The 26001-nt window shown below is 48.5% G+C and overlaps 1 protein-coding gene across 3 annotated transcripts; it reads left to right on the top strand.

Moving 5' to 3' along the window:
• The first annotated feature begins 3731 nt into the window (after positions 1-3731).
• si:ch211-137a8.4 (myristoylated alanine-rich C-kinase substrate) lies at positions 3732-24105 on the top strand. 3 transcript variants are annotated; one of them, XM_053873333.1, is made up of 4 exons: positions 3732-3900; positions 17721-19256; positions 19713-20195; positions 22791-24105. In XM_053873333.1, exons 2-4 carry the CDS (start codon positions 17909-17911, stop codon positions 22811-22813), a joined length of 1854 nt encoding a protein of 617 aa, XP_053729308.1. In that variant the 5' UTR covers positions 3732-3900; positions 17721-17908; the 3' UTR covers positions 22814-24105. The 3 variants fall into 3 exon arrangements, with proteins under 3 accessions (XP_053729308.1, XP_053729310.1, XP_053729309.1); XM_053873335.1 differs by lacking the exon at positions 3732-3900 and adding an exon at positions 4287-4442; XM_053873334.1 differs by lacking the exon at positions 3732-3900 and adding an exon at positions 4290-4447.
• The last annotated feature ends 1896 nt before the right edge of the window (positions 24106-26001 follow it).

A 26001-nucleotide genomic window follows, 5' to 3' on the forward strand; every position in this document is an offset into this window, starting at 1 on the left:
GTCCAAGAATAAGATAGCAAGGATGAGTGAGCGGGAAATGGATCTGACAGGTAGCAGCAGTGAGAGCTGATGCGTTACACACCTGCTGCCTCTCACACACACACACACACACACACGTTTGTCTTCCTATCTTCGTGAGGACCGTCATTGACATACATTGACATAACCCTTTCCACAGCCTCTCCCCCTGAAGCTAACCCTCCAAAACATGTGGCTAACCTTAACCTTAACCAAACTAAAACCCAGTTTTTATAACCTGGGTATTTTGTAGTTTTAACCTTCAAACTGAGGCTTGATGAAGTGAGGACCAGCCAAAATGTCCTCATACCGTTGACTAAAAACTCATACAGGACCTCACAAAGATAGAAGTACAAGACACCGACTCATGATGTGAACCTCAGGTGAAACTTTTTTTTTTTTTGTCTGAAACTTGCACCTGCGTCGAGGTCAAGGTGATAACTAGGTCGTGACAAGGTCATGTGACCGTCCACAGGAAGGCCACAGGTTTTGGTTTCACTCTCTCTCTGTGGACTCCAGGAGCGACCCGTGCTGACCTCACAGGTGCGAGTGCATCAGCCCCTCAACTGAACCGGGCCTGATGCTGACCTGGACCTGCTCCTGGCCACTGCCGCCTGAATCAGAGACTCGTCCACGTCTTCCCGATCAAAAGACTAATGAGTGTTGAAGGCTAATTAGGCCACACAGCTGTAAACACACGCAGCTCCAGGCCACAGTTGTGAGATGTGAAAACTTGTTTTTCATCTTTCATTCCCTCAAAGCTCTCTTCTGCTCTTTTCTTCTTCATCCCTTCATCCCCTGCTCCTCCGTCCTGTCCTCTGTTCACCCCATCATCGCTGCCACCACAGTTGTTCACTGCTTCACCTCACCCCCTTCATGTTCATTCCTCCTCAGCCTCACTCATTCATCACACATCAGTATCCATCCCTCCATCGCTTCACTTCACTCCCTCACCCACGACTACTACATCACTGCTTCATCTATGACACTGTATCACCCCTTCAATCCTTTACTCATCGCTCTTCATCAGCAGTCTTGGTTCACTCCTTCATTCCATCCTTCAGCTCTTCTCTCATAACTCTGTCACTCATTCATTGACATTTGACTCCTTTGTCACTCCCTCACATCATTCATTCCTACCTTCAAGCCTTCCTTCAGCCCATCACGTCTTCTCTCGCCTAATCTCACATCGCTGCGTCACTCCTCTCCTTCTTTACTTCACCCCTCCTGCGGTCCACCGCTTCCCTCCTGTACCCCAACACATCACTCCTTCACTTTATCCCTCCACTCCATCCTCTTTTCACACCTTCATTCCTTTGCCACATCTCACAGCCTGATGGAGGGCGAAGCCTCCTGGACCCATTTTATCTGTAAAGACAGAACACACGCACACACACACACAGTTCAATGTCGTCTGGATGTCACAGACCGAGGCGTCTCGAGAGGAGTCCTGCCTCTGGTGGCGAGCGAGCGCAGCGATGTAGGTGAAAGAGAGAACGAGGACGGAGGGCATGAAGGGAGAGTGAGACAGTGAGAGCGCAGACAGACAGACAGAGTCTGGCATGTGTCTGTAGAGGAGAGCAGAGCGAGCAGCGACTGCAGCAAGGGCTGCTGGGTAATGGATAACTGCGATGTCAGACGGACGGAGATGAGATGGAGCAGACAGTAGCAACAGACGCATCAGACCCCAGGTCTGTACCGACCCAAACAAGCTGGTGCGGTGGCCAGAAGGTGGCGCCACAGTTTCCTCTCTCAGGTCCTGGTCACTCCTTCCTTCTTCTTCCCCCTGTTCCAAACCTAGCCCGCGCCGCTTCAGCATGACACAGAACCGAATCATGACCAGATCTAGCTTGATCCTCACCTCTGCAGTAGCCTGTTAGCATCACGCTACATCCCAATGACCAATGCTAACAGCTTCATTTGAGCTTCCACTACAGAGGCTCGACTATCTGCGCTCCAACAAGTCCCTCCGTCTGCATGTTTGCTGCGTCGCCGCCGCACCAGAGCCAGCGTCCTCAAACACTTGTCTGCTCGCGGGAAGAAGCGGGACATCACTTGTCATGTCGAGTCAGCATCAGGACGAACGACTTGTCCTTCTGCTGTCAGTCACAGCTGTCACATGACGACAACATCCTGAGTGGCTGACGGCCGGGGACTCAAATATGAGACGGCAGCGTGGGCCAGCAGGGGGCCGTTTTGTTGCTGGCTTGCTAATTCTACATTCAACTACCACGTGTGTAATAATGAGCGCGGCCTGCTTTCTTGAGGGTCGAAGTTCTTCTTTTGACCGCCGGCTTCCTTGTGATGGTGGAATTTCTTCCTCATGATTTGCAGGTTCTTTTTCCACTTCAGTGTGACTCTACTGTATGTCAACTTTTCACCTCTTTTCCATACTCATTTTTCTGCATATTATAATTTAAATATTTGTTTTATCACCGGAATTTTTTTTTTCCTATTTTTATTGAGACAGAGCAACTTTTCATTTATTTATTTAGCTTTTGTTTTCTTGAGTCTACGGTTTCTTAATGCTTTCACTTTGAAGTAACTTCTGGACTACTGTTGTGCCTTTTTGGTTCCTCTTTTGACAACATTCTAATGCAACTTTTTCTCCTTGTAGCTTCCCGTTTCCTTCATTTAATTTCTGTAAATGTTTGATTTAAAAAATATTTTTTTTTCTTATTGCCCTTCATTCATTCCTTGTTGCTGTTGCCTCCTTAGATACTCCACATCTACTCACACAATCTCAGGAATATTTAAATTTATTCAGAAACTTGTGAGTTTAATTCCAAAACCTGCCAAAGGAAGAACGTTGACGACAGTTCGGCGTTGAACCATCGCTCTGCTGATTCTGAACCTCTGAAGTGAAACTAGTTCATCGGTCAACACAGTTCAATATCACGGTCTGAAACGGCTCCTCGCTACCTGTCAGCTTCCACTGCTCTTCCTCTACAGTCATAGGAACCAGAAGGACTGAAGAGCTCACAGCGCCACCCCTCGTCATGGAGGTGAACTACTCGATTTTCAAAGCACTGCAATCGGACTCAGCAGCTTAATGGAGCTGTTGGCTAAGTCGAGCTGCGCTCTGCAGTCGGGACGGAAACTGATGATGATGTTCTGGAGTCTCTGGTCTCCTGCTGCGGATGCAGGCAGCACCCAAATGAATGAGCAAGATGGAGAGGAAGCTCATCTTTTCACTGAAGGGCCAACTTGTTGACGAGGGTCCTCAGAAACTTGCGACGTTCCACCAGAAGCGGAACCCGAGGAGACACACGCAGAACTCCATCTTCTCCCAGTGAACTCTGTGAATGGCTGATATTTGAAAGGAAGAGGGGGGCCTCTCGCCCCCCTGTACCCCCCCTCATTCTCTTCACTGTAATGCTTTGCCCCCATTGTTCTCCCACCATGACACACACGCACAATGAGCGGCTGCCAGGGAGGCGAGCAACTCGCAACCTTCCCGCTGGAGACGCTGTCTTGTTTATTTATTTGTGTATTTACTGGGGGAGGGGAGGTGGGGGGGGCATCTTTCGGCTCCAAGTGTGAAATTTAAAGAGTGGAGAAGCGAGGGAGGGCAGGGGATGGGCGGGGCGGGTGCCCTGGTTGCTATGGGCAACCATAGGGGAGTCATTGGGGGGAGGGAGGGATGCGCGCACACTGGACTTGCCCACGTCCCGCTGCGATAGACTCGCGCCAATTCTATCCTCACAATTGACAGAGAGAGAGGGGGGGAGGGAGGGAGGACGAGCGAGCGAGAGAGAGAGAGAGAGAGAGAGAGAGAGGGAGGTTGGTGCTCCAGCAGCGTCTTCTCGCGTCCAACACAACAAGCTTATTACCCCTTCTCGCTCCCCGCGCTCGGAAACGGATTTACGCTCACGGACGAAGGTTAGTTTGCCTCTTTCTTTTCTCCTCCATCATCGGTCTCCATCCGTGTCTGGCACTTCTCTGCTCTAATGGCGGGGGTCCGGGGTGAACCTGCTGCTGGGGCTAACGGGGAGCGTGGGGTCCGGACAATGAGCCGCCGGCTGTGGCTGCGCACGGGAGCAGCCGGGACGCGCCGTGTTGCAGCCGACTGCGCGGGGAAAAAGCAACAGCTTCGGCGCTAACTTTAGGGTCGCTTTGCGCACGCATGGTCAAATGTCACGTCTGTGCGTGTCACACGTGCGTCTGTCATCGGCCCCGCGCGCGCGCCCTGCATGTGCGACGCGCGCGCGCGGCGGTAGGCAAATAATCCCGAATCGAGTTGTTTGTTCCTGCAGACGGCGTCAACAACAAGAGCGCAATAAACCAGGAATATGACACAATGCGCGCCCGGAGACGGGGAAGGGGCGGGGATGAGGGGGGCGGAGGGGTGCGAGGGTCTGAGCCATTTTCCTAAAACACACACATGGAGTGACAGACGCGCAGAAACCACGCGTGGAAATGAGGTCAGGTGAGGAAGTGTGCGGAACCTTCGCGACTGTATCGTCATGATCGCGGTGAATTTGAAGAGGAGACAGGGGGAGGAGGGGGGGCGGTGGAGGGGGGACGGGGGGGGGACACAGCACCCCCCCACTCCTTCCTCATCCCTCCCCACAATAGACAAGGGGGCTGCTTGTTGGGAAATTGGCGCTTCACTTGTTTTGCTCAGCTGAAGCCAAAGCCACGAGCCTTCATCATCATCATCATCATCGTCGCCGTCGTCATGTGATCGAAGGTTAATCGATCACTGATCGGCGTTTGTCTCGTCTCAGGCGTCTTTTGTTTCCGAGTGAAACTCCTCGGATCGATAGAACAATTCAGAAACGCTCATCACTCAAAACAATAATAACCGCTCCACTCTTGCTTTGTTTGTTTGTTTGCTGCTCTCTTATCGGAGCCGCGGCTTTGGGCCGAGATGAAAACAAGTCGCCATATTAGAGCGCTTGCCCCCCAAAATGGAGGGGGGAGCCTGGGAGCTCATTAGCAATGCAAATGAGTTTTTTTCCCCCTCATCGTTTCGGGCACCTGCTGTTCAGCGCATGCGCAAATTTGAATTTCATCCTCCCTCTTCTTCTGTCTCCTCTCGGGAGCGCGCACGCGACTCCCTCTTGTCAGAGTTCTGTTCTATTTCTGCCGCGCGCTCCCGCGGCCGGAGCTTTGTCGGATCAAAAAGGGAGAAGAAGAGTTTAATTTGAGCTCGAGATTAAAGCAAACAAAAGAGGAAGTTTAGAGCAGAGCGGAAGAATTACAGCCTCCGTCACAGTTCCGGACGAGAGTTCATGCTTCAGATATGATGAGCTGAGTTCAAGGAAGTATTGTAGTGAGAGTTCGACTTGCACACTGGATGCATATACGATGAAATAACTTTTTTGGCTGGAAAGTTATATGCAATAAAAGGGTATGACCACTACTGTTTAAAAGTAAATTGAGCTAAGAAAACAATACAAGAATTGTTTTTATTGTCTCTATAACACTAATGAATAAAATGTGTTTTTAGACATTTTATTTAAAATAAGATTGAAACACTATTTCAACATTTGAACTGTGTAATTATTGTATTGATAAAATACTTAGAAAAGCATGACGAGTGACAATTTTACTCTCAATCTAATATAAATGTGTTGAAATGATCTATATTTTAAATTTTATCGAAGATGAAAGTTTTTACTTTGGTGGTCAAACCAGATAAATATTTTCAGTTCAGTGGCAAAATGAGCTGACTCAGCAGAACATAAAAATGAGCAGAAGTACATTAAAGCGACGAGTCATCGGTTTAGTCCTGTTGTAATAATAATAATAAAAAAAGTTGAAGTGTTGAGTCATTTTGCAAGTTTCCCCATTAAGGTCAGAGTTCAAAGTGAGGCGTCAGCTGATGATGTTGTGATGCTAATTCATTGTTCCGCTGTCACATGTTCGTGTGTCGGAGAGAAACTCTGAGCGCAGAGATGCACTCGTGAAGCCGCAACTGTTGTCATCAATTAACAGCGCATGGAGGAGGGTGGTGGGTCATGTGCTGGTCACATGACCCACGGATGGCTGACAGCGGGCAGAGATCATTAGCAGAGTACGGCTGCGGTGGTCTGGATGAAGATTGGGCTCTGCTTCTGGTTCTGGTATGTGAACTTCTGTGAACTCACTCTGGACCCGCAAGAACAGCTGACCCGGTCAGCAACAGAACAACAGCCGCATCTCTCCATCCGTCACACTGTATCTTCTCTCCTGTCTTCTCCATGTTCTGTCATTCCTTCTCTTGTTCATCTCCTCCTCCTTCATCTTCTTTTGTTTCCATTCCTCCTCTCCTTTTGTCTTTCTTCTCTCTATCTGTTTCTCCACCTCTTCTTCAATCTTTGTCTCTTCTTTCAAAATGTATCATCCTCCTACTCTCCTTCAGTTTTTCTTCCCATCCCCTGTTTATTTTCTTCTTCATCTTCCTCATCTCTCCAAATTCCATGCTACACCTTCACCACCTCTTCTTCCTCCTCTTCCTCACTGTTGCTACCTCTTCTAATTCATCCTCCTCCACCCCCTCCATCCCTCCTCTTCACACTCCTTATCATCTTTTTCATCCTTTCTTCCTCCTCCTCCACCTCCTCTTTCTCACCTCGGTCTTTCTTCTTCTCCTCTTCTTCATCTTCTCGCTCCTGCGTGTGTGGGACAGAGGAAAAGCGGGTCAGGCAGCAGAGAGAAGAGATAAAGGGAGCGCAAGCACATGATGGGCAGATAAAGAGGAGTCTGTGTTGGAGGGGCGGTTGAGGAGGAGGGGGGGTGTAGATGAAGGGGCTCCTCTGTTGAAGCTGCCGCTCCATAGAAGCCGGAGAACAAGGCTGTCAGTCTGCACCTCCGTTCCTCTAATGATGTCCGAACCGTGGTGGTGATGAGGAGGAAGTGATGGTCGTCGACGGTCAGCTGAACTCTGGGAAAGAGCCTTGTGGATGACACGGCTGCATTCCATTCGTGTTTGAAGTCGCTTCCACGTCACAGATGAAGAACTTGTGTCGCTGACAAGCCTGATGATGTCATCACCTCTTCTGAGAGTGACTCAGCAGAGAGGCTGTTCTTTTCCCTGAGTGATTTTGGGGGACTGATGCCTACCGCAGCTGGGCGAGGGGACAACCACACACCTCTGTTTGTGTTTGCACTGAGGATTCAAACCCAATGTTGACTCAAGCTGCACTCAACCTCTTGCTCCCCAACTCAGTTTTGTGTCAAAGGAATCCCTTTCTTGAGCCTGAATCCATGACACGCCCTCTTGTGGTCTGTGTTTAACGTTCCCTCGTGATCCTTCCTGGTCTGTCGGCACGATGTTGTGTTAGCAGGGTGATTGACAGGGCTTTGTCAGGCAAGTGTCCCCAGTAGGGAGCAGTTTGAGAAGCTCGAGCTGGCTTCCTGGTTACTGATGGTGTCATCAGTGCATACCACCGTGTCAGTGTGGTCGCCTGTGCGTCGCCATGGCGACATATTGTAGGGCGCTCTCTGAGGCCGCGGAGTTCATGGTGGACTTGTGGTGTTGGCAGATGGACGGTTGCAGGAAGATTCCGAGGTGAGCGAGGACTCGGGTCGTGGGACGCTGCGGTCCATCACATGGGCGCCGGTGTGAGGGCTTCGCGTGCAGCCTCTCGGCTCGCTGCTGGATTTAACTGGCTTAACTCGGGTGTCACGTCGTTAGGAACTTGGCTGCGGCCTGCAGGGAAATCCTCTTTGCTCCTGACCTGTTTACACTCCCGAGTCAGAGGTCGGGGGTGAAGGTGAGCGTCCCACTGAGGTCGTCTCCCGCCAAGAAGGTTGTGGATGGAGGTGAAGGTCGTCCTCTCTGACGGAGACGTAAGTGTCTGAAGGTCATGTTCCCTGACCTCTTTGACCTCGTGTCCCTTCACTTCTCCCCTCACCTCGTCTTGATGAGGTGTAACTCGGCACGGCAAGCTTCACAAACTGTCATGTCCTGTGTTCTCTGTGCTTCTGGTTCTGTCTTTGACAACTTCTGATGCTTCTTGGCTCAACATGGCCAATGCAGAGATGGAGGTCCTGATCCACAAGCTCGCTACTGACATCTTGTGGTCATTTCCTTTTGCAAGGTTTGTCGACAACCACGGAGTCAGCTCCTGCTGACCTGTCGCTGCTTGATGAGTCACACTCTCCCAACACTCACTGCATAGTGTGTAGCCACGAGTGTGCGGACTGATGATGTCACGCTGTGTTTGCTATGGTTATGTCACTTCATGACAGCAGTTACTGTGAAAACTCAGGAGATTTGATCGTGAGAGCATCAGAGAGTGTAGCCATGGTTGCTGAGTCGGACTACGGCTTCAAGTAAAAATCCTCATGACATCAATAAAAAAAACGTCATACAACATCCTTACAATGACCACCAGATCACCACAAAGAGCTATGACCTCACTCAGAGCAATGATGACAATGAAGGCCGATGACGTCACATGTGTAGCTGCGGCTCGGACTCATGACATCACATGTGTAGCTGTGGCTCAGACTGATGACATCACATTCGAGCTGTGGCTCAGACTGATGACATCACCTGCAGCTGTGTCTCAGACTGATGACATCACGTGTGTAGCTGTGTCTCAGACTGATGACATCACATGTGTAGCTGTGGCTCAGACTGATGACATCACATTCGAGCTGTGGCTCAGACTGATGACATCACATGTGGAGCTGTGGCTCAGACTGATGACATCACATTCGAGCTGTGGCTCAGACTGATGACATCACCTGCAGCTGTGTCTCAGACTCATGACATCACATGTGTAGCTGTGGCTCAGACTGATGACATCACATGTGTAGCTGTGGCTCAGACTGATGACATCACATTCGAGCTGTGGCTCAGACTGATGACATCACATGTGTAGCTGTGGCTCAGACTCATGACATCACATGTGGAGCTGTGGCTCGATCTCATGACATCACATTCGAGCTGTGGCTGAGACTGGTGACATCACATTTGAGCTGTGTCTCAGACTCATGATATCACATGTGGATCTGTGGCTCAGACTCATGACATCACATGTGGATCTGTGGCTCAGACTGATGACATCACATTCGAGCTGTGTCTCAGACTCATGACATCACGTCTGTAGCTGTGGCTCAGACTGATGACATCACATTCGAGCTGTGGCTCAGACTGATGACATCACCTGCAGCTTTGTCTCAGACTCATGACATCACGTGTGTAGCTGTGGCTCAGACTCATGACATCACATGTGGAGCTGTGGCTCGATCTCATGACATCACATTCGAGCTGTGGCTGAGACTGGTGACATCACATTCGAGCTGTGTCTCAGACTCATGACATCACGTCTGTAGCTGTGGCTCAGACTCATGACATCACATGTGGAGCTGTGGCTCAGACTGATGACATCACATTCGAGCTGTGGCTCAGACTGATGACATCACCTGCAGCTGTGTCTCAGACTGATGACATCACGTGTGTAGCTGTGGCTCAGACTCATGACATCACATTTGAGCTGTGTCTCAGACTGATGACATCACTTGTGGAGCTGTGGCTCAGACTCATGATATCACCTGTGAGCTGTGGCTCAAGGATTGATGACATCACCCGGATAGCCACATAACTCGATGACATCATACAGTGTCACATGACCAATGGGACGTACTGAAAGAAGAAGTCTTGCTGTGGAACTCCGGAAGTGGCCATCGTCTCTGCTGACTCATCAGCCGTGTCTTATCTGGAATGTGATGACAGTTGCAGCCATTATTCTGGCTGTGATCACTTGGTCTCAGTGATGATGTCGCTGCTTGGGTCCTGACTCAGATGCAGGTTTGACTGATGGTTTCTGTGGATAGCCTGGTTAGTGATGTCAGCTGGTCCAACAGTTGCCCTGGTCTGCTCGCCGCCCTGTGGGCAGGGAGCGACGATCCGCACGGCTGGACCATCGACACGTCGTCCTCAGAGCTCAATCCAGTTTAGATTGGCTGCGAGCCGAGCGCTGGATTAGACCTGCAGTTTAATACCTTTACACTAAAAGGCCTTCACGTTCTCCCTGAAGTCAATCTGCTGCAGGAACACAGCCGCTAATCCACGACAACAACAACAAGAGTTGATCTGCTACAGGGAGCTGATCAACTCCGCCACTGTCCAGCTCAGTGTCTAGCTGAAGGCAAGACGGCTCACCCGTGATGATGATGATGATGATGATGGTGAAGCTGTTTGAGATCAAGGTCACACTCATCCCTGAAGACGACTCGCCGCCGGTACGAACGCTCGGCTCAGAGTCCAGGTCCGCTCTCTCTTCTCTCTGATGTTTTGTCAGGAGTCAACTTGGCCGACAAAACCGCTCGGATCCGACTTGGTGTCCAGACCTCTGGTCTGTGTGCGCTAAAGAGAGAATTGTTCTATGTCGGACGTGTGAGCGGATGTGACTCCCACCATGACCCGTTTATCGTGGAACAGGTGGTGTCTCAACTCCAGAAACATCTCGTGACTCATGTCATGTAGTATTGTGGCTCATGACACGGGAGTCATGGAACAATAAATGATGACTGATGCATGACTCAAGTTTCCTATAGTACTCATGTATTATTGTGTCATGACTCATGTATCGTGGGACGGGCTAGTCTTTACTATAGAAGCATCAATGTGCTGTGACTCCTGCATCAGGGTTTCATGAGTCATGGTTTGAGACTTCATGAATCATCTATCAACATGTCAGGACTCATGTCGTGAAGTATCATGACTCATCATGATTCCTATAGTAGTCATGCATTACGGTGTCATGACTCATGAATAATGTTACAGGTGTTTATTATTATTATTGAGATAAATGACATGACTCAGGGTTTCATGAATCATGCCTAGTGTGTCAGGACTTTTCTTGTGACTCGTGAGGAACCATGACTCATCAAAAGTATATCTCAGACTAAGACGTGGCATGTTCCTTAATGCATTAGCTGTGGTTTATTGAAATTTGAGTCATGATCCATCCTAATATTTATCTCGGCTCATGACTCAGGCATCATAGTACTGATGACTTACGGCTGAGGGATCATGATTCATGAAGACATATGCTGTATCATAACTCACGTATCAATGTATCTTGACTTGGAAAAAGGTGTCATGACTCATTAAGGCATAAGTTATGAGGAGCTGCAGGTCACTGAGTCATGGGTCAAATAGCAAGTGGCATGACTCTTATTAATGTGTCAGGATTCATTCTTGTATGTCATATATATCAGGAATTGTGGCACAGTAATATATGACTCATGCACATACCTACAGTACAATAATATACAGTATCTAGTGACTCACGTTGAGGTATTGTGACTTGTGTTTTGAGGAACGTGTCTGTCAGTGTACATATCAAGTCATGGATTCAGAAACAAGATTTCATGACTCGTGGGTTTGGTTGTTGTCAGAGTAATGACGAATAAGACCAAGGAGTCACTGCAGTGTAGGTTTGAGTCATTTGTATCATGACTCTCATGACTCGTCTGGTCACATGATGATGTGGTGTTTCTGAACAAGATTCAGCACAGATCGACTGGAGGCGACTGGCTCAGACTGTTGACCTGTTTAACTTCCTGTGACGGTGCCGGTGAGGTGCGGGAGTGACTTTTGTCGACTCGTGGTTGATAGATCATGACAAACGGTGGTATTTGCACCAGTTAAACCCCTCCTGTCTGGCTCTGCTGGTTGTTCCCTGCAGAAGCGTCGGCGTGTGAACCATTTACCGCTGATGCAGTCAATGTGTCTAAATGATTCACAAATTTGGGCGAATCAGTTAAACCACCTCAGAAGCTCAGTTCCTCCTCAGTGGACTCCAGAATCAAACACGGAGTAGCAGTTTCCTCCCGGCGTCTGTAGTCCCGCATGAATGGAGCTGGAGAGGAAGTGTATTATCACAGCGTGGCAGCGCGACGCCGCCTGCTCTTGACCCCCATTACAGCGACATTAGGGAGCTTCCCGTGGGATTAGATTATCATCACAGTGAAGAGACTCTCCAGACTCGCCACTCACCCTTCTGCATCGTTCTGGGCTTCACAATATTGTTGGCAAGAGAAGGTCACAGCCGCTTGTTAGGAACTGAGGTGCCAGACTTGCTTCAGACTGTGTTGATTGATGCAGAGATGGTTCAGTGACTGGCGATGACTGATGACATCATCCACCTGGCTGCTTGCCTCCACCGATGTCACTCGCAGTTTGTTGATGTCAGTTGTTGTCATGATGGATTCTCTGCTCTTTTGTTGTGATATAACTGTGTATTATGGTGTAGCACTGTATTTGTTCTGCTGAGGAAAATCTCGATCTAGTTTCCGTAGTTTTGTGTTGTCGCATCTTTCCTTTGATGTTTTGTGTTGCATTATGATTGTGTCATTACACTGTGTTGTGGTGTGGACCTCCATGTTGCTGGAGTCATGTTATAGTCCGAATCATTGGTGTGTTTCACTGCACTGAAGATATTTGCAGCGACTGCATCATGACATGTACTTGTGTTGGGAGTGTTTGCACCTCGGCTGGTTTTGTGTCACTCCAGAGATCTGCAGTTGCAGCCTTGTGAAACTCACTGTTTGGAAGCTTCATAAGCAGCATGGATTTTGTGTAGTGCTGTTGCGCTTACGTTTTGAGTCCTGTCATTGAACAAGTCACACTTATTTCCCTGATAACTGTCTTTCGAGATATTCTTCAGATTTACGACCTCGAAAGAGTCTCTAACATCTGCTAGTGCTATTGGGAAAAACATCCTGTTTTTGCTGCTGCTGTTCAATGTTGTCTTTCTGCGCACCTGATACAGACAGAATCGCCCCATTTAATGGGCGGCTTTTATCGTACGTATCGCCCATTCAAAGAGGCCGGTAGGCTCCTACTGTGCCTCCTGTTTGGTAGAGTAGGCAGCGATCACACCGTTCTATGACAGAGGGATAAGTTTCCTTTTGCTGCAGTGAATTATGGGTCGGAAAACACAAGCTTCAGCGACGGAGCACAAGTAAACAACTGCCCTCTTTAAAGTGAAAAAGTGATCAACATAAATATATACATGCTTTCTTTCAAATAACTATAAAGGGAAAAATATATTTAGTTTAGAGGCTTGAAATTCTCAAAAATACTTCAATAGTTTCACATGGGGTTGATGACTGTTAAAATTAAGAACTTTAACATGTCAAAAAAGAAAACTGGTGGATGAGTTAGCTGTGAAACTCTGAGTTTGTGAAATCAAAACACTCAACGAAGATCTTATCTGACTCTCATTGTTCGCTGCTGTTTTGGCCGAGTTGAGCCGAGCGCTGTGCAGCAGCATCTTCAGTAACATCACAGTTAAATTAGCTGATGGTTCCTTCATTTGCCAGCGCTCAAGTTCATCGTGTGCGAGCGTATCATTGATTCTTGACTCTGTTCAGCTACGAGTGAGTCTTTGTTCGTGTCAGTTCGACACAGACTCGCTGATGTTTGTCAGACAGCTGGGTTTTGCTTGTCAGAATCATAGCACCTCGACGGCATGAGCAGCTGCCAGTGAACACACCACTGGTGCGTTCGAGGAACCTGGTGCCTCTCTGTCAGGAGTGGGTCTGTCTCATCACTCTACAGTTTCCCGCCATCTCATCCGCCCGAAACGCTGCCATGATGATGATGTCATAGCTGCGGTCCAATCGCGGCGCCTCCTGTTGGCATGTGGCTTTGCATTTGTGACATCACCGGCTACAGTCTGGAGAGACAAAAGCGACGAGAATGAGAAGACGAGAGGTGAAAGACGAGTCTGATGAGACGGATGGGCATATGAGGGTGGGGGGGATGAAAGACAGCGAAGGGAGTGAAAAAGTGTGAGAGAGTGAGTGAAAAAAGAGGATTCGAACGCCACTCCCCTCCCCCTGTCTGCACCCCCCCTCCCTCCATTTTGTGGTGGTCTCGTGTCTGAAGCTGCTCTGGCTTCATTCTCGCTGCAGCACCCGGCGAGACAAAGCCTCCGAGCCCCAAATCTCCGCGCCACCCCTCCCTGCCAGCTCGTCCTCCTGAGGCATCTTTATCTTTGGGTGGGAAATCTACAAACCTGCGGAGAGATTTTCCACCCCTCTCGCTGTGACGACATCATTTCCTCTCTCGCGGAGATGTCAAGATGGAGGCAGCAGAGTCGCTTCAAACCCCCAAACTTAGTTCCCACTTGTTCCAGGTCTCAGAAGCCCAGTGACAAGCCTCTTCATCTGCTCTACTCCAGTCACTCCAGAGCTGGACCCAGACTGAGTGGCCTGAGTCACTGACAGAACCGAGCCAGAACATGGCGAGGGTCTGCTGAGAGGGGAACACGGTGCAGAGTCGCCCTGTATTGGTGCTCTATTCTTTAACCGTTTTCAACTCTCTTCATTTCACTGTTTCATGTTCTCATGGATCTCATGAAGTGAGAGGGTGAAAACTGAAGCCAACGCTTGAGCTTGTGCAGCAGCCGCGCGACACTGGCTGCCGGTTCAAATCCCTTGTTCCCAGTGTGAGTGCTGGTGTGAGTACTTTCCCTGCACTTGTGTGGGTTTCTTTTGGGCACTCCGCTTTCCTCCCAAATCACACAGTGGTGAATCGATGACTCTGAAAAGGTCTGTAGAGGTGAGCGGTATCTGAGTCCTCAGACCGGTCCAGAACCGGTGCAGTCCCTAGGTGAGCCGAGCCAGTCTCTGGTGTCGGTCCTCTTCTTGTCTTCCATACAGTCATGACCCCAGCGAAGCACTGTCACATGACCTCACAGGTGATGACGTCACAGAGCCCTCGCAAGTGCCATGCATGACTACAATTATGTTCATCAATCCCACATAAAGACGGGACTGCAGACTGAACTGCTTTGTTCCTGGAGAGTCATGTGACCTGGAAACACGGACAGCACTGTTGTCAGGTTGTGTGAATTTGGATGGAGGTCCAGTGTGGAGAACAGCGTCAAAATAGAAGGTGCTCAGCCAAAGGACAGAGCTGGGGTCTGTGGGGACCAGGTCAGGTGAGCTTCACATGTCCATGGGACTGTTGGAATGTGGACGATAAATTGAAGATCAAAGGCAGAAGCGACTGATGAGCGATGTGGAGGCTGGTCGACGGACCCTGAAGAACATGGGGTCACCCTCTTCCAAGCCGCCGGAGGATGGTGATGCGTGAGGTCACATGGTCCGTGGAGCCAGGAGGCCTCCGTGGTGAGGTGTTGCTGGAGAGATTATCTCCCTCAGCCATCGTGTGAGGTCTTGGAAGTCCCCCAGAAGAGCTGCAGGAGGTCCATGCGGAAAATGATTTCTCACCCGGGTCATTTGACTTGACCCGGTGAGCTGGACCCTCCGGCCGCTTTCATTACCGCACGTTGACCTGCAGTCTCTGGCTAGGTCCAGCCCACACGCTGCTGACCGTCTGTTTACTACCCCGTCATCAAAGTGCCGCGAGCACGGACACGCACGGCTCGCTCACTAGCGCTCCTGAAGATATAAATGGACTCTCCAGCTGCACGCACGCTCGCGCTCAGCCTGGATTACAGTCACTCTCATTCAGGAGGACAGACACTGGAACGGAGGCCGGTGGCTTCAGAACCAGAACTCTGCTGGGCCTCCATTATTCATGTGGTGGACCCACGCCTCATAGTTAGATCCCGTTTGTTGATGAGCGCTTTCTCTTAAACGGGTTTGTTCTGACCGTCACATCAGAGCGCCGTCCGCCACGCTGATGCGTCGCTCCTCAATAATTCATCCACAAATGGATTTCTTAACTCTCCTCACATGCGGCGCCAGCGCCGGGCCATGCTGGATGAAAAAGGCATGAAGGGGGAGGGTTCCTCAAGTGCTGGGTCCCAGGGCCTCCTCCACACAGATGTTGGAGCTCATCAAATTTTAAACCTGTACCCATCCAGCGATGCTCTGTGGCGGCTGAAGAGGGGGAGCGCTGTCCGCATGGGGTCACGCACCAACCTGCTGGACACGCCTTCATTTCTTATGCCAGATGTGGTACAAAGTTGCATCCGGGTCAACGAAACGCTAGCAGTGTTTGCAGTTTCTTTTTTCTGATTCGTGTTTCTGTTTTGATGGTTATCATGTTGTCTGATCATGTTTTTCTCTTCTTTCTTTTTTTTCCCTATTACTGTTTTTATTTTGTTTGTATTTTGTATATATATTTATATATATTTAATTGTTTTCATTTCATTTAATTTTTTTTAACAGTTTGCTCTCCAGACAACAAGGAACCTTTGTAAGTGCAGCTGTTCCTGGTCCACTGATCACACTGATGCACAAGACACGTGGCAGCTAGGATGATAACAACAACAACAAACATGGAGGAATCCCTGAACAAAAGCTAACAAAAGCATCTGTTTGCTTTTTTTCAGGGAGGTTTTTCACTACACAATGACCAGGGTTTCCACTACTCTGAATGTAGAAAATTCTTATAACATTGAAATTCTTATACAAATATTTTCAAGACAGTAAAAGAGCTTTAGTTTAAATAAGGTGATATAAAAACTTGACTATAGCCACCATCGTGATTTATTGTGCTATTGTCAAACTGATGCAAAATAAACAATATTTTGTTGGTTAAATGTATGTTTGGGTCCATCATTTGATTCAGTAATATACCAAATTCATTCACATTGAAAAATGTGGCTTCTTGTGGCAAATATTCTTATACGATTAAACTGTGATCCATGGAGATTAAGTCATCACAAAATTAACCAGATTTTTTTTTATAATGTGATCCCACCCCTAATATATATCCATCTTCAGTTAACCGCTTAAGAGATTCCGGAAGTGTTTGTGAATTTTCATTTTTGCTCAACTTCTCTTCACCTCTTTTTGTAACTTCACCTTTTCACGAACCTCCTGCTACACAATCATTTTGTTGGCTGAGTGTCTCTATGAGAGGTGGGGTCATCTGTGGGCGATGCCATGAAGGTGAATGAATATTGCTTACGGTCGGTGTGGGCCGCTCAGTGTAGTGGAACTGTTGACTCATGTCAGGGTGAGGGGGGTTCAGGGGCTCGGTGTGGAGCGAGAGGCGCGGTCAGTTGTGGCAACATGTCCGGGAGTTAATCCTAAACATGTGATGTATGTTTACACGTTCTCTCTCTCGCTCTCTCTTTCTCTCTCACACACACCTTCAGCTCCTCCTGTGAGACTCGGGCCTGTGACTCACTCCTTCATTCATGCACACGCTCATTCACTTGTCTTGTTCCACTGATGACTGGTTGAGATCTTCAGTGTGTCCAGTTTCCTCCTCCACAATGATGATGGATCATTCTAATAACAAGATTTACTATATTCATAAAATAATATGGCGCAGTACTGACGTCTCCGCAGACACTAAAGTGTGTGGTCAGGTCTGTGTCATGAGTGATTTTGAGGTACTAGTGTCATCTGGACAGCTGCAGAGGTTCGTCTCTGAGTCTCTCCTGGATGACTGAGCTTCTCTCGCTCAGAGAGACCACTCTTGTTCTGCGGGTCGCTCCAAAGCTGGTGACCCCAGGTGAGAGCTTTGCCACCTGGCTCCGCTCTTTCGTGCACAGATCTGTCCATCACACACCACTTTCATGCTCAGTTTGGCTGGAAGGTTGATTCCCAGTCCGCGCCCAAGCTTCCAGAACCAAACAGCCGACTCTGCGGATTCAACTCCAAGCGTTGTGACTCACCTTCAAATGTGTTCCCCGCTGAGACTCTGGATGATGCCGCGCTCGTCCTCAGATCTCAGTCTAGACCCGACTAATGGAGCGCTGATGGCTCCTGTTCAGACTATTAACCATCTGTTCCTCTCTCTCCCCTCCGTCTTCTCTCCGCAGGAGTTTGGAGGACAAGTAGGATGCTGAGCAACTTTCCTGCACGTCACTGCACACCATTCTGCTCTCCATGACCTGAGAGCGCCACCTATCGGGAGGAACCACACACCAGAGAGAGAGAGGAGGGGCAGAAGGCCAGGAAGGAAGGAAAACACATTTTTTTAGTTGTTGTTTGTTTTTGCTTTTTGTAAATGGCGGCGACGGAGGCCAGCGCGGCGCCGGTGGTCCAGGAGGATGGGAAAACCCCCGAGAGCAAACCCACGGAAGCAGAGCAGCCAGCCAAAACCGCTAACTCAGAGACTGTGAGCAACGATGTCGTGGAGAAGGACGGCTCGGCTGTCAACAGCGACCCAGTAGAGAAAGATGGCGCCGTCGTCAACAGCGAGGTCGCTGACAATAAAGAGACTGTGAACAATGACACATCGGCAGCGGCGTCCGGCGAGGAGGCGGCCGAAGCGGCGGGCGAAGACACACCCGCCACCTCTGAAAACACCTCCTCCGCTGAGCCCAAGACCTCCTTCCTGGACTCCTTTCTGAACAAGAGCGGCCTCGGGAAGGTGATGGCGGGAAGGAAGAAGAAGGAGCACAGCACCCCCGCAGGAGGGGAGGAGGCAGAGGTAGCAGGAGACAAGGAGGGAGAGAAGGCTGGAGAGGAGGCTGCGGCAGAAGGAGGAGCAGAAGGTGGCGCTGAAGGAGAAGCTGCCACGGAGAAGGCTCTGGAGAATGGGGAGAAGGAGGAGGAGAAGAAAAGTAAACCGTCGGAAGCAAAGTCGACGGTCCGGGATCTGATCCGCAAGCCAGTGGCCCGGATCTTCTCCCACCGGAGCACCGAGAAGAAAGAGGGTGCCGCCGCGGAAGCCCCGAAACAAGTCAAGGTTCGCTCCAAGTCCCTGGACCGACTGGAAGACGCTGAAGCACTGAACACCACTGCAGACTCCACCACCGAGGAGGGCGGAGCTGTGGGCGGGGCAGAGGGAGGCGCAGAGGGAGGTGCCGAGGAGGAGCAGAAGGCCTCGTCCTCCTCAGCAACAGCCAAGCATATGAAGCGCTGGCACTCCTTCAAGAAGCTCATGGCCCAGAAGGCCCACAAGAAGAGCGGAGGAGGAGAGGACGGAAAGGAGGACGGCGCAGACGGAGAAGGCGGCGGAGACTCCTCCACCTTGGACTCCAAAGAGTCGGGGCAGAAGAGGTGGAAGCTGAAGCGCTCTTGGACCTTCCAGGGCCTCAAGAGGGACCCGTCTGTGGTGGGGATCAGCGGGAAGGTCAAGAGCTCAGACAAGGAGGGAGCGGACAAGTCGGAGGAAGCGGCAGGAGAAGGAGGAGAGGAGGCCAAAGCTGAGTGTGGCACCGAGGAGGCCGCGGCAGAAGCCGGCGAGGAGAAGGCCGACGGCGGCGAGGAGGAGAAGGCGGCAGGTGGAACGGTCACACAACACGCCAACGAGATCTGGACCTCCTTCAAGAAGCGTGTCATCCCCAAGTCCAAGCGCGCCAACACAGAGTGCGCCCCCAGCGGCGAGGAGGACGCAGCCGCTCCTGCAGGTAGGACAGTTCACTCCCATTCCTTCCTCTGCCGGTTCACTTCAAGTGAGGTGTGTTCTGAAGTGTGTCGGTGGGTTGTGTTGGAGTCTGCGTGTGTGTCGTTCGGACGTGTGTCTGGTAGAAGAGTGAGTCTTCGTAGCAGTTTGTGTGTGTAAGTGTGTGGATCCCTATGAAAAATTCAGCATCCGATGCAGAAGTGAATCCTCGCTCAGGCATCAGGCTCTAAATTTAGGAAGAACTTGATCATGGAAGCGTGAGACTTAAAAATAGATGCTCCAGAGCTCTGAGGCAGCTTTGGTGTCTGTGCATGAGAAGGTGGAGTCGCTTGAGACGGCAGGTATATGAGAGCTGTGCTCAGGTGCTCAGCAGTCAGCTGGTTTTCCTCAGCGTGGATGTAGTGTCAATGAACTGTGAATGACGTGAACTTCAAGTGATCGTTTGTGCGATGTACCTCAGGTGAGGACGCAGCTGGCGAAGAAGGCAAAGACGGGAAGTCGGCCAAAGCCAAGCGCACGCACTTTGGCCGGGCGGTATCCCTGAAGAACTTCATCCTGCGAAAAGGCAAGTCCACCAGCGTGGACCTCGGTGAAGGAGCCAAGGAGGAGGAAGAAGCAGCGGCAGCAGAAGGGGCCGAGGCCGCCGCAGAGGCCGCTGCTGACGGCGAGGCCGTCGCCACTGAGGAGACCAACAACGAAGCAGACGCCGAGAAGACACCAGCTGTAGAGAAGGAAGAGGCTGAGAAGACGCCGGCCGAAGCTCCAGTCACTAACGGAGAGAACGGCTGCTCCAACGGAACAGCAGAAGAGAACAGCACACACAATCACCAGGAAGAGGAGAAGACAACAGGCAGCAGCCCGGTGAAGAAGACCAAGGATGTCGCCGGCACAAAAGACGAGGCCAACGCCAAGATCATCAACGACACGGCGGTTGTGAACAGCGGTGAGTTACGGCACGCCGACCCGGACTCTGGTCAGGATGGAGAAACTAACAGACTAACAGACCGTTTCGGTGACGGGGCGGAGAGCAGGGTAGTCCAGGAGGAGGAGGAGGTGCGGGGAGGCGTGGCCACCTCACCACCAAACGGTGGCTTCCTTATGTCACGTGACCAGGGTGTGAGGCGGGAGGAGGAGGAAGACGAGATGAGGAAGAGGAATCTCCGCGAGGCTGCTGTGGTCATTGTTCAGAACGCCATGTCGGCGGCAGCAGACCAGTTAGAGCGGGAACTGTTCATGGCCTGATGTCAGATACGACCTTACACACTGAAGAACACACCAGCAACGCACAATTTAAATAATACACATTGAATTTTTGAAGCAATTTTGCAGAAACATTGTGGCTTTGAACGCACACGTTCAATGTGAACACACTTGTGGCATGCACCTTCACTGTACCACAGGGACGTCACAAGTCTTCCAAGAACACACACACCTGATTTACTCACAGCACACAACACACACACCTCAAACCTCACCGCCCTGCTTCTGACCCGCGTGAACACAACTGGTCCGCTTTGACCTTGCAACAATGACAACATTCTAAAAACTGAACCCTGGAACATATGAAGTCAAGTAGTGAAGTCACCTTCGAGGCAGGACTGGGCTGGAAATGTTGGCTTTTCTGCTCATGAGATGAATATACATCTCAACTCCATTAACAAAGTCTTCATTTAAATTTATTTTAGCACTTTTTTGTTGATTTAATTTTTTTTTTTTTTTTTAACATTTTGAGTTAAAAACTTTGTATCAAACACTGTTTTTTGGCTATACGTTCTTTTTATTTATTTTTTTAACTAATTTTTCAATTTTTTTAGAGCCTTCAGTTGAGAAAGAAACATTTTGTTATATATGTAATATATATATATATTTCTTTTCTTGTCTCCTTTTGAGAACTAATTTTCAAATCATCTTTTTTATGGAGACGTGTGAAACACTGTCGACGCCATGTGTTTGTTGATGTCAGCACACAGTTAGCATAGCTTAGCATCACAACAGCTGGCCTGAGAAAATAGAGCCGTAATCTCATTTGCGTAATCCCACAGCAGTGGAAGTGTCTGAACCCAAATAGAACCGAAACGATTAATCAATTAGCGAACTTCTTTTATCGCTCCTCATGAACGTTCTCTGGCTCACTCACTTCCTGCTCTGTTAGAACCGTAGCACTGATCCACGCGTCTTCATTTCAGAGCTAAAAATATCACAAAAATCCAGGAGTTTTAGCTTCTTCTTTAAATCCAGAAACTTCCAGACTATTAGGTTTAATATCGAGTGATGTAACGTTTGAGCACAGAAGGTTTATCTAAAGTGATGAAGCTAAAGCTTCTAATGCGCCGAGCCCCCTGCAGTAGCTGCAAGAGTTAGTGAAGTCATTAGACTTTTAAAAAATCCTGCTTTGTTGAGTGAGTCTTCTGCGTGTAACTTTACATTTTGTTCAGTATTTGAATGTATTTTTGGTTTGTTTAAAGTTATTGTTTTATTTCATTTGTATTCAATTTCTTTATACATAGTTTTTAAAATATTTCCTATTTTTAAATAATGTTTCACTTGCTTACGTAACAGATAGCTCAGACTCTAGTCGACATTCCTGATCCATTAAGAAGAAAGTTTAAAGTCTCCTGTGACTCTTGACTGAGACTCAACAATCCAATCGTAGGGCAGCTATAAAGAAACAAATCTGTTGGAAATTTTTAATTCAAAAAAAGACCAAAGATTTTTTTTTTTTGCTGTCTTAGTTGCTGCTTTATTTTTACAAGTTGCCTTTTTAACATGTATTTTAAAAATTATTTTGCAAAACATTTGGTCACATTTTTAAGTGATCTCACTTTTTTTCACATTTTTTTTGTCAAGTTAGCTTACCTTTATTTATTCATTTTTATTTTTTTATATTTTACTTTTTAAAATAATTAAATAAATATACATATTGACGTTTTTTGTAAGTAGTTTTCCATTCTGTTGTTTTTTATAATTTCAATTCCATATTGACCACATATTTTTTCTTTGTTTTGAGATGTTTTGTTTCAAACATCTTGATGTGCTGTCAGCTGCAGAAGAAAGGCGCTTGGACCTGGCACACAGTTTTGGTGTACTATACGTATAATACAGTATAAAACGAGCTGAAATGAGATTCGTCTCCTCAGCTAAAGTGAAGATAAGATCTTCACGTGCTCTGAAGCGAAAACAGACCAAGACGCTGCGCTAGCTTTGCATCACACTCTCTCACAGAGCAGGGAGCTAACTGTTGTTAGCGTTAGCTTTAATCCACGTGCCGGCGGTTCTCTGTGAAGCCGCCGCTCGCCGCTAACTAGCTGGGTAGTGAGCTGGTTTGTTGTGCAGGAAAAAAGCCGGTTTGGCCTGGAGGGCGTCGCCGCGGATTAGCCAGCAAAATGGACGCGTCACGGAGCCTGGCCGAGCGCGGCAGACGATCTCCCCGTCGCCTCCTCTCTCGGCCTGTTGTTGTTGTTGTGTGAACATCTGCACTAACCCTCCACCTCTGACTGCCGTGATTTAATTCTTTTGTTTTTCTGTTATCATTTACCAGACAAAAAGGCGGGAAACGTGTGAGGCCGCACAAAGAGGATTAGAACTGCCCGGGATTCGCTGAGCAAGGAGCTCTGAGCCCCGCCCACTCCCCCATTCCTAAATCCTCCCCATTCACCCCCCCTCACTCCGCCACATCGCCAACCCGCCAACCCTCCCACCCCCCCCACCCCGCGCCGCCTCCTCCTCCTCCTCCTCCCAAATAAACGGAGTAATCACGTGTACACAGGTCGTCATGGCGACAGAGCAGGAGAGAGAGACATAATAATTACTCGGAAGCAATAATCCAACTTCTGTCACTCATCCGTCCATCCCTCCTTCCCAGCGTGTTTTGTTTCCTCTTGTCCGTGAGATTTTATATTCCGAAAAGAAACTGTAAAAATCGAAACATTCCAGCGACCTTCCTTCCTCCCGCCCTCCTTCCCTTGTTCCTTCCTTATTTCCTCCCTTCCTTCCTCCCTCTTTTCTTTCTCTTGCCCCCTTCTTTCCTTCCTCTACTCCCTTTCCTTTGCCTTCCCTCTCTCCCCATCCTTCCTTCCTCCCTCCCTCCTTCCCATCCTTCTTTCCTCCCTTCCTTCCTCCCTTTTTTCTTTCTCTCTCCTCCCTTCTTTCCTTCCTCTACTCCCTTTCCTTTGCCTTCCCTCTCTCCCCATCCTTCCTTCCTCCCTCCCTCCTTCCCATCCTTATTTCCTCCCTTCCTTCCTCCCTCTTTTCTTTCTCTCTTGCCCCCTTCTTTCCTTCCTCTACTCCCTTTCCTTTGCTTTCCCTCGCTCCCTCCCTCCTCCTTGATCACTGCTCTCTGTCCATACCGACTCCTGATTGGTGCGTTTCAAAGACAAAAAAAAGAAAAAAAAAAGAAAAAAAAGAGACAGTTAGTTTTATATCAACGGCCATTTTGGTTTGTAGTCTTCTCACCCCGGCCCCGCCCCTCTCTGTAGTTTGACCGTTCAGCAGGACCAGTATCTAAACCACCCCAAGACTGCCTCCCCTCCCCGGCCCTCACCCCGCCCCCGGCCCCTCCCACCACCAACACTGCGACGTCTTCAGCTCTGTGTGTTTAATGTTTCTAGACTGTTCTATTGTGGATTCAAAAAAAGACAAAAAAGAAAAAAGCACCATTGAAAATGTCTCCTCCTTTTCTTTCTTATTTTTTAAAAAAGCATCTCACTGTTCCGCAGTCCGACGATATGCTGTAATTAAAAAATAATAATAATAATAATAATGATGATGTTTTGTTGGTCCAAGTTTTCACATGTCCGCTAGCAAACTGTCAAAAGAACTAGAACAATAAAGACTAAAATCTAACAACTACACAATGACTCTGTCTCTTTCTGTGGCGCGGAGGCGCAGCCTTAATCTGCGTATCGATAATCTCATCCTTTTACGTAATGGGCGGAATCATAGCAGATTTTTTTTTTGTATTAAAGTGGATCACAGCGCTTGGGAGCATCACTGTGACCTTTGACCCCAAGCTGTTTTCAGATGAGGACGGTTTCACAACACGGTGACGTCATCACATTTGAAATATGTCCATGTTTATCTGTGCTCCCTTTCCTCTTCACTTTCCCATGTTTTAAACATGACTGTTTTAAATGGACCACTTTCATGTTTTTGGTTTCCATTTCTCACCATTCAAGGTTTGTTATTTAGGCTGCAAGAGAAGGAGTCAGATGTAGGAGTCTTTATGTTTTCACTAATTTTACTTGCTTTTCACATTTTTAATTTCATATTGCCGGTTGTCAGTATTTGTTGTCGAGTTGTTGTTTTTCTACTTTTTTCTCCACAGTTTTCACATTTACATATCTCTCATGTTTTTACACTATTGGATAGTTTTTTTCCGGCATTCAAATGTATCTGTTTGTTCATGTTTATTTCCCATTCAATTAGAAATTGTTGATATTTGTCAATTTTATAAAAAACATATTTTCACCTTTTCACTTTCACATTTTTATATTTATTTTTTCCATTTTCAGTTTTTCAATTTTACTTTTTTACTTATTTTGTTACTTTTCATTTCCATGATTTTTAAACTTCTTTTAAAATCAAACTTTAATCAAGACTTTTTCCATTCTTTTTATATATATATTTTTCCAAATCTTGCTGGATAACGTTTTTTGCTCATTTTATCACTTCATTCTTTGTGTATTTTTACATAAACTTATCATACGTATGTACATACATCTGCAATTAAAAATTTAAAGATGGTTCCGCTCCACTTCTCCCTGCAGTTGCATCACAGTGTGGATTCTGGAACTCTTCCAACTGAGTTCGTATGAGTCTTCTTCATGTTCTTCTCAGTGTCCTCTCACTCCTCCTCTAGTCTTCTCTGACTGTGACTCCTGCTTCAGACAAGTCTTCCCTGGAGTCATTCCCCTTCACTGACTCATGGAGGGAACTGAGAAAAAACGCCGGGAAAACAGAAGGGACAAGCTAACCCGACCCTGAAGCCCTGAGGAGGCCCCGGTGCCTCGTGCTGCGGCGAGTCTTGCCGTCTGTCAAGAGAGCAGCGACGATAAACCCCAACGGTCTGTGGCGATCTGAAGCATACTGTCCTGTTGTCTGGCAAATCTGGGGGATTATGTTATTTCAGTCGTAATTCCAGAGGACAGTGTGACACACACACACACACACACACACGGTTTGCGGGTTAAAGGTGTTTGCAGAGTGGAGTAATGAGAGCGTGGACGTGTGAGGGATTAAACGCCGGCTCACATGATACTGATGTGAGACAATTAGCTGGAAAAGATCTGATGAGAAACTATGGCCACCAGAGGGCAGCAGGAGGGAGTCTTGTTGGACCACTGGAACACAGGAGACTTCTGAGGACCACAGTCTGTCTGAGACCATGGTGCGACTTGGGGGGGGGACCAGAGGGTCTCTGAAGCGCTACACAAAAGAGAGTGTGTTGGCTCGAGTGGGATGAGAGCAAGGAGTCAATACAGCTACGACTGTCCTTCCTGCTGCGAGGAGCCCAAGCACCAGGGCAGCGCCTCCTGCGAGTGCAGCTCGTCTCAGACACTTTAAGAAATGAGAAAAGACTCCAGAGGTCAAGAGTGAATGTGTGATCTCGATCTTGAAGTGAGTCAGGCACAGTGACGCAGAGGAGTCTTAAGGTGCTGAGGTGAAACCAAAGGAGGCAGAAGACTCTGCAGAGGCTCGGTATGACTGCAGACTCCTCAGGTGACTGTTGGAACTCAGGGGACAAAGTACAG

Source organism: Synchiropus splendidus, chromosome 8, assembly GCF_027744825.2.
Source record: "Synchiropus splendidus isolate RoL2022-P1 chromosome 8, RoL_Sspl_1.0, whole genome shotgun sequence".
NCBI lineage: Eukaryota > Metazoa > Chordata > Actinopteri > Syngnathiformes > Callionymidae > Synchiropus > Synchiropus splendidus.